At 29.4% G+C, this 9,166-nt stretch overlaps 1 protein-coding gene across 1 annotated transcript in view; it reads left to right on the top strand.

Moving 5' to 3' along the window:
• LOC106460167 (importin subunit alpha-3-like) overlaps positions 1 to 7,099 on the top strand; it is a 48,535-nt gene extending 41,436 nt beyond the window's left edge. Inside the window, exons 11-13 of the mRNA XM_013919857.2 lie at positions 2,569 to 2,803; positions 3,306 to 3,397; positions 5,186 to 7,099. Coding sequence (XP_013775311.1) covers positions 2,569 to 2,803; positions 3,306 to 3,397; positions 5,186 to 5,281 — 423 coding nt within the window. The 3' untranslated portion in view covers positions 5,282 to 7,099. The remainder of the gene's footprint in view (positions 1 to 2,568; positions 2,804 to 3,305; positions 3,398 to 5,185) is intronic.
• The last annotated feature ends 2,067 nt before the right edge of the window (positions 7,100 to 9,166 follow it).

Below are 9,166 nucleotides of genomic sequence, written 5' to 3'. Positions count from 1 at the left end.
CCATTCAAGCCGTCTCCAGCCATTATTAGTCTCAAAGTGGGTTCCTCGTCATCGAAATAGAGCTCTGCTTTCGCAGCCAAATACAATTGTCGTTGTTCTATTGGTGGAAATGGCAGAAAGTTGTTATTTCATGATTTGAGTATCATTACTGCCAGGTGTCACCAAATGTGCACATAAACAATAGTGCCATGCCTTGGCTTCTGACACTGAGTGGTGCAAGGAAAAGTCATGAAGCTCATCATCGTCCTAAATTTTGCATTTATCTGTTAATAAAAATACAGTTTAGAATTTTATTTTTTAATACAAAAAATGCAAAAATAGGTACGTAAAGATGTTATTACAACATTCTGTATCAAACAGGAACATAGAAAGGTGACTTGTAGGGGTATATACTGTGCCTTTGAGGCCCTAGTCTGATCCCAAAGTTGACACCCAGTAATACGACCACCCCACTATGTAGCCATTAATTGCTTAGACCCACAGCTGACTGGATAAACAGGACTGGACTGTATTGACTCGGCTCCAAGATCACAAGTGATTTAACTTTGCATATGGGATTGGTCATTTTGACCAACCTTATAACCACCATGTGACCATACAATTATACATACTATATCTCTGAATCTACTAAGTTTATCTTTATGAGAGTTAGCAAGCTTTTAGTAAATATTTTAAGCCTGTTGTACACAAAAGATCAGATTTTTTTTAGTGAAGTATTTCTGTTAAAGATTTGTCTGTGAATGTATGAAGCCTGAATGACAGTGATTTTCATGCTAAGAATAAAAATACTTCTTTTTATCTTAGTTTTTCATATTTCATTAGCATAACCTCAAGAACATCCTGAATAAATATAAGTTTTTTTACAACAATAAATTAAAATATTCCTCAGAAAAACAGGAAATGCAGAACTCATTTTAGCTCAAAGCCGTTTAACAGTAGAGTTCCTGCTTTTCTAACCCTAGTTTTTTTCCTACTGTAGTTGTCCAAAAATAATTCATGTAGTTTTTCAATTATGAATTTTAAAAAACCAAAAACATGTATCAATCATTAGGTTATATTGTACAAAAATGATTGTAATTCTTTGGATTTTGTATTATGTAAATCTATAACTAGGTATAAAAACTATTACTTCTTGGATCAATATCTTTGATCCATACCTGGCGAGCCCTGCTGGAAAGTTATTGACTTTTGTGGCTTAAATAAAATAGACAATCATATGATTTACACAACATACAATTTGCCCTTTTTACTGGTTATAAATGTGACCAATATGAATGTCAAAGAGAATAAAACATTTTTGAAAAGATGTGGTAAAGAGGGGTGTAGCTTGTGGGTTTGACTTTATTGTTTGTATCTTGATAAAGCAAGAAGCTTGGAATCTATAGGTTTACTTTATGGCTTATCAATATCTGTACTATAAATATGTAATTTGTGACAAACACAGAAGATTGTGTAGTGGTAGAAAAAAAATGGTTGATTCAAAGCAAAAATGTGTCACATGATAAAGATAAATTAATTTTTAAAATTTATTTAAATATCTCCTTTTGAAATAGAATTAAAACTTAGCTAATATTAAAATCTAAGTTTGGAAATTGTATAACAAAAAAACATTTAGTTTAAATTACAGCTTTTGATGCTACCAACTTCAGAATTTCACTGTTTTAAAAACCATTTGAGCTAGAAATTAGCAACAACTATGTAAAAAGCCACATGTTTCAGGTATGTTTCATATGTTGACAACTTTTATCTGGCCAGATAAAAGTTTATTTCTACTCACCAAATAAAAGAGCAATTAGGGGCAAAAAAGCAATAAATTAAAATTAAGTTTAACAGTTTGAATCTTTTTTATCACTTCCTCCAAAATAAATGTTAATAAAATTTGTATAAAAAAAAAAATTCTAAACTTGAGCATTTCAGTTAATTTTGTTTTGTAGTTGATTTGAGGAGGGGGCAATTGGACAGAACATTTGAAAACATGATACTGTATCTTCATATAAAAAAAAATAAAAGATACTGAACTCTTGAAAGGTTAAATGGTGTTTTGTATTTATTTTCTTCATTCGTTGCCTGTTATATTAGTCAATCCAGCAATGTTTTTATCACCATTGTTTTTACATATATCAGAATCAAGCATTTAATAACAGCACAAGTTTTGATTGTTATTAATTAATTATATTTTTCTAATTATTTAGCATTGATTTTCCTTGAGGATTAGTGTATTGTATTAAGAAGGGTGAGTTTAGTTATTAGTTAATTATATTTTGCTAATTATTTAGCATTGATTTTGCTTGAGGTTTAATGCATTGAATTAAGAAATGTGAGCTGTGCAAGTCATTTAGACTTACCCAGTAGGGTAAAACTTACTTTTTACTTCATCTCTGTTGCATTCAATTATTTTGTATAGTTGGTGTTTTGGTTATTAGATTATCGAAATTTTTGCACTAAGATCTGCATGTTTTTCAGTTGTTTAAGTATGTAAAATCTTATTCAATCTTAAAGGTTCATATTTCACTCTCAAACTTTTATACAATTCTCTCCCCTCATTATTATTATTATTCTTTTTCTCAGGGAGAGTTTCAAACCCAGAAGGAAGCTGCCTGGGCCATCAGTAATCTAACCATTAGTGGAACAAAAGCACAGGTGGCATATTTAGTTAGTCAGGGTGTTATTGCTCCTCTCTGTAATCTGTTAGTAGTACGTGACCCTCAGGTTGTGCAGGTTGTTCTGGATGGAATAAATAATATCCTTAAGCTTGCTGAAAGGCAATTCTACAATATTGCTAGCCAAATAGAAGAATGTGGAGGTACGTTAACAATTTCTCTGTAGGAAGTGTTAGTGAAATGTAGTGTAAGGTTTTAAGTGTTTAAGTAGCTAAAAAAAAGGTTATAAATTCATAAAACAATGACAACTTCATGTTTACTTAAATTCAAAAACGTAAAGGTACAGTGTTATAACAGACACACAAGAAAGTAATAAAGCTCTTTTGCTTCATTTTCTCTACTATGATGTAGGTATAGGTATAGCTAAAATTAAGTTTTTGCCATTTATACAAGTCACTTTATTGATAATAACAGTAATAACAAATTTCTGGTTTACAAAATTAGAAAAGTAAAGAGTGAATATAACTAGATTAAGAAGAAAAATATGTTAATTTCCACAGGTTTGACTTTTTTATGTGAAAACTTAAGTTTCATAAAAACAAATTTTGAATCTAGGGTAAAAAAACAAACAAACCCAATCAGATAATTTAAGATCATGGTTATAAGACTTATCTCTTTACACACCCATTTGTTTCTTTATTACAGGGCTTGATAAAATTGAACAACTACAAAATCATGAAAATGAAGAAATCTACAAACTGGCATATGAAATTATAGACCAGTACTTTTCTGATGATGTAAGTTGTTATTTTCTTGTATAGTTATCAGTAAAAATTTCATTTTTAGATATTAAGGTTTTATATTTAACTTTAGATATGCATTAAATTTTGTATAACTATTTAATGGGAACTCTATACTTAACATTTTCATCTTAAGTCAGCATGATTTTCAAGGTTGTCAGTATTTTCATTAAAATATTGATTCCATTCTCCCCTCAGGCATCCCACCTAAATATATAACAAATAATTTATGTAGTAGCTAGATGTCCTCAGCTGGGATGGCAGTAAGTCTACGTATTTACAACACTAAAATTAAAGGTTTGATTCCCCTTGGTGGACACAGCCGATAGCCTGATGTGATGGTGCTATAAGAAAACACATATAGTAGCTAGATGAAAAATGTGTTGTATGTTTTAAGGGAAGAAAAAGGTTTTAGGTTTGATAATAATTGTGAAACAAACCTTTTTATTGAAAATATAAAATGGATGCTTTTTGATAAGTGTATACTGAATGATGTCAAAAATTCACGTTGTCAACAACTTAATACAGGAAAACAGGACAGAACATCATATCTCTGGATAGATTTTGTTTATGAAGTTTTCTCATTTTGTAACATCCAATAGTGTGTGATTTTGTATTTCCATTGTTGCAAAAAATAAATGTTTATAAATATATTCACATTTTTTTGCTTTGGTAAACTATTTGGATCTTGATAGTAAAAGTTTTTTTTTATATATTGATAACTTATTTAATTTTTCTTTATCATAAATTTCATTTGCTATTATGAGTTCTAATGTTTACAATTTTTTAATTTATGCTATAATTATGGAGATTATTTTGCATTATTAACTCAGATGTGGAGTTCCCTTGTGGCCCAGCTTAAATATTATTTATTCCTAGGAATAAAACAAAACAGAAAATTATCTTGCTTTTTAGGTCTGATTCATAAGGTTAATTTTTTTTCTAGCGAACCCATTGGTCTATGGCTCATACTTACAGGGCTGCTGTAATGCAAGTTTAATTTCTTTAACCAAGTTAGGAATGGTAATTAGGAAGCCTACTTATTTACGTGCTCTAATGTAAATAAATGCCAAAATTGAGGTCTGATTTTGGGGAATTCCCATAAGTGTTTTTGCAAAATACCCAGGTTTCCTAAGAGGTTGCTTGTCTCAGGACTGAGACAGTTCATTTGGTACCACTTAAAAGTCTGTGTGACCAGCAGTTTAGGCGGAATATGTGTGACAGACACACAGACAGACACTAAATCTTATTATATAGATATTTGTGAATAAATGAAATCCTATTACTGTATACAAGCTTACAACTTTAAGGAAGCAATGGTTTGTCATGTTGGAAGGCATTGACTCTTTTTTGCTTTTTCAAATCATTGTAATTAATTATTACCATATCAATTATTTCTTACTTTTTTAGAAGAGATTATTGTACAAAGTTTTATATTTAAGAAAATTTATCCATTGAAGTTTATTGTTATATGTAGTATAACTAGAACCTGTTAAAAGCAATGCTTGCTTATACTACTTGAAAATATTTTCTTATTAAAGTGAACTGTTAAATATTTGTTTTAACATAGTATATTTACTCAAAATTACTATAATACTGATCTTTTATTATAGAATTAAATTTACTTAATCTGTAAAGTTGGAATTGATTTATCTTTCTAAACTTTTTAATTTGATTCTTAACTTAGTATTTAACTCTGTAGAAAAAACTTTGTTCCTTCTAATATAGTTTTTTGAAAATAAGTAGGAAAAAGAGATTTGTTATCCACACAGTCATTACTTACAGGCTGATGAAGATCCCAGTGTGGTGCCCCAATCATCAGAGCAGAGCTATCAGTTTGATCCTAATTCCAGCATCCCCACAGAGGGTTTTAAGTTTTAGCAGCAACTGCAAATATAGCAGAACCATATTCAAGTAAACAGGGCAGTGCAAGTCTTACCAGATCCAGTAAATTGTGTTCATTCTGAGCTTGCTACTAAAATAACTAAAAAAAAAATGTTTTTGGCTCAGACATATGTTGTGACAACTGCACAGTGGCTTGCTCTTCAAAATACTATTTGTGTTGGACACAAAAAGATCCCTTCCATATTCAGAGGGACACCAGTCCAAGTTATGGCCAATCAGTTACAATTTGTAGACTTTCAAGTTTAATCTGTATTTGTACAAAGATCTTAGATTTTGCAACATGGGAAGAAATTCCTTTCATGTTTAAGTTTTTTTCATTCAATGAAATTTCATGCCAAGAATAGTCACACAAATATATAAAGTAACAGTGACAACCTACAAATGCCTGTGGAATTGATCAAACATTTAACTTAGTGTGATATTTTGTGTACAATATAAAGAAGTTAACTCAGAATTTAGTTTAAAAAGTATAATTGTACACTAGTGTATGACTAATGAGTATGCAGGCCACCTTGTTGTGAGATTGATCAGGTTATTCAACTGAAGATGGTTACTCCAGTTTCATATTCTGTACAAATACATTTACCTTCTCTTGTACTTTTGTGTGAGGTGTTATACATTAATGGGCTCTAAGTATTCAGTGATATGATTTTTAATAGTTTGGAGAGTAAGCATAGTACAGTGTATAACATACGTAGGTATGAGCTCATAGCTTAATATTGATTCCTAGAAACTGCCGAAATTTAGAAGAGAACAAATGCTTACATGTACTAAAGCTTAGTTTTATTATTTTGTAGTGTTAGTATTTTCTCTCTTGATACACAGTAATAACTTTCCTTCGCTTTTCCTACTCAAGAAAATGTGGAATTACAAATCTTGAAGTTTATATTTTGTTTGGGGCTAACCTTTGTTGCTGTTTTATAGCTAACAAAAACTGTTTCTGATTATTTAGGTATTTTTCCAGTTATGCTTTTTTGACATCTGTTTCATTCTTTGTCAACTTGCTTTACACATAAACTAGCTTAAACGAGTAATATTTGTGGGTTCCATTTCAGTCTTTAATATTACATTGTTTCAGTTGATATAAGTTAAGTAAAGCTTTTTAAAACCTTGTTTTCATTCTAAAGGAGAATATTAGTTTTGAATGCTCAATTTGTTGTAAATAAATACTTCTATAGGATAGCTAAGGTATCTTTGGCTAACTCCATGTATATTCAGTTGTCAATGACAGATTTTTGAAAATTAAGCATTACCAACTAAACCAAAGGAAACATTAATGGTTTTTCATTATTTACCATTGGCCAAGCTTTGAGATATTTAGTTTTTTATCTGTCTCTCTATCTGTGAATATATAGCTCATAGAAGACTACATTTTTTTTTGTCAAATAAGAAAAGTTACCGTAGATAGATCACACTAGCTATATCTTTCTGTCTTAACATTTATTACTTGATAAAGTTCACATTTTAAAATTTGGATTAGATTTGTGTATTACATCCCTATATATGAAGCATTTTATTCATTTTATACTGTGTTTACTTGAGCTATTAAATCTAATAAAGGAGAAAATAATTATGTTGAGAATGAATTTATAGCAGGTGCTATTGTACATGGTAATATTAAAATGTTCAAAACAGTGACAGTAATAATGATTTTACAAGAGTGTTTGTAAACTGTTTCATTAGATTTTTTATAGTGTTATTTTGCTATAGAATTACCTGTTTCGTATAGATTTAAGGTTTCGTAAAAGACATTTTGAATCTTAAAACTACATTGCAGTTGTTTTTATTTAAAGGTATATTTTATTAATATTAGAAACTTTAAAAAAATTTCAGAATATTTAGAAATTAATCAGTAATTGAAATTTATTTCTTTAAATGAAAAAATATTAAAGAATCTCACGAAATAAACTTTCATTTGAATGTGTTTGTTTGTGTTATTCATATTTTAAATCAAAATAAACTGATCTGACATATAGAAAGTCAAATAAAGGCTTGTAGATAACTTGTAAGATGAAAAATTAAATTTTGTATATAATTTTTAGTTTAGCTTTTTAGCTTATATCTAAAACATTTGACACGCATCCCATTCTTAACTTTTTTTATTATTATTATTATTATTACTATCTATTGCAAAATGTCAAATGGAGTGTTGTTTAAAAATAAAATAGTTTTATATGGAAATGATTGTTAAAATTATCTTATGATGCATTGTAGTAATCTATGTAAGCCTTGTACAAAAACAATCAGTTCTGCTGGATAAGTTAATTGATGAACCACTACATCGATATAAAACATATGTAATTTTTGTTTACACAGAGTAAGTTTTACTTAAAGGAAAATGCTGTAAAATTTAGTAAATGTCATTTCAAAAATGTGTTTTCATATGAAATAGTTGTTGCTTTTAGTGCATTTGAAAAATGACCAGTTTACAAGTCTAAGCTAGTAGCATTATTAGGCTTCAATGTAGGAAGTTTAGTTAAATTTTAGTAGTTTCCTTTGGCATGAGACCATTCTTTTCAGGAAAGTTAGAGATTTTAAGAATATAGTTGTTTTAGGTTTAAAATGTGTGAATTAAATGGGTTATTAAATGTGATAATTGATTAGCCTACATAGATTATCTGAAGAAATCAGCAGTTTTAGTCTATCATATTTTTTTCTTGGAGTAAATTGCCACAGTAGCTTCACTTCCCTACATGTACCTTTTGTTTCTAAGATATTCAGATATATTTGAATGGTCTAGAAACATTTGGAATGACATAATTTCATAATGTGCCAATAATGTGTGAAAAGGTGACTAGTATTGACCTAAAGAAAAGTTAATTGTACTCCATAATATATACAAATTGATTGATCACTAACAAACACAAACTATTTCAGTTTTTACCAATAATGTTTTATTGAATTCAGGGTTCATTGCTGTTGAAAGTACATCAAGTAACTTAATAAGCCATAGAGTTGATGTGTAATTAACTCTGGAGGTTATTGAGTCAGTTGCTTTGAAATAGTATCTTCGTGTGAAGGTTTTGAAATTGTAGATTTTCCAAGTGTTTTTAATAGAATCTCTTGTTTGAGTCTTCCTAATTGACAATACCACATATGGAAAAGAGAAATTCCAGTTCAATTAATCATCTCATTGTTCATGCAATTCATTGCTTTGCTCATATACTAGATTAGCTGCTTTTTCAGTTGTATGGTTACTAAAACTCAATTTTTTTTTAAACATTAATATGCAGTCTATATTGTAATGGTGGCTTATTTAAGATGATGCATAAGATTACCATGAAATGAAGCAAAAAATGTACTTGTAATTAGTGAAAAAAATTTATTGTACAGTTCCAACTGTAAAATCTGTAATATTTTGATAACACTAGGTGCTTGATAAAGAAAGGGCTGTTTTTGTAAGTTTTGATCATCTTGTGGTGACATTATGCTGTCTTTAGGACATAAATGTAATTTTGGGATCACCCACAGTCCATTTTATACATTAGTAAAATTCTCTATGTTTATGTAAGTAAATAAAATGTGGTGTTCTTGAGGCAACTCTACATTATGTGTCTACAAAAGTCTTTATTCAGTGTTATTTGCATTTCTTTTTTATAGAAGAGAGAGAGAGAGAAAGCCATTGCTATCCCTGTTTATTCTATTTTTCTGTGATTTGAGTTTAATAAATTCTTAACCCTTTCAGTACAATTTCCTATTCTTGAAATGGAAATCAGAAGGTATGTATAAATGGCCAAGGATACATAAGGAATGATTTCTCCATTTTTTGGAAAAATTTTCTTACTCATGGTTTCTGAAATTTGGAAATGGAACATGTGTTCTAACAGGCATTGATGTTGGGTTACATGTGTTCCAGAAAAC

Source organism: Limulus polyphemus, unplaced genomic scaffold (genome assembly GCF_000517525.1).
Source record: "Limulus polyphemus unplaced genomic scaffold, Limulus_polyphemus-2.1.2 Scaffold32, whole genome shotgun sequence".
In the NCBI taxonomy this organism is placed as follows: Eukaryota; Metazoa; Arthropoda; class Merostomata; order Xiphosura; family Limulidae; genus Limulus; species Limulus polyphemus.
This window is presented reverse-complemented; position numbering and strand designations above follow the sequence as displayed.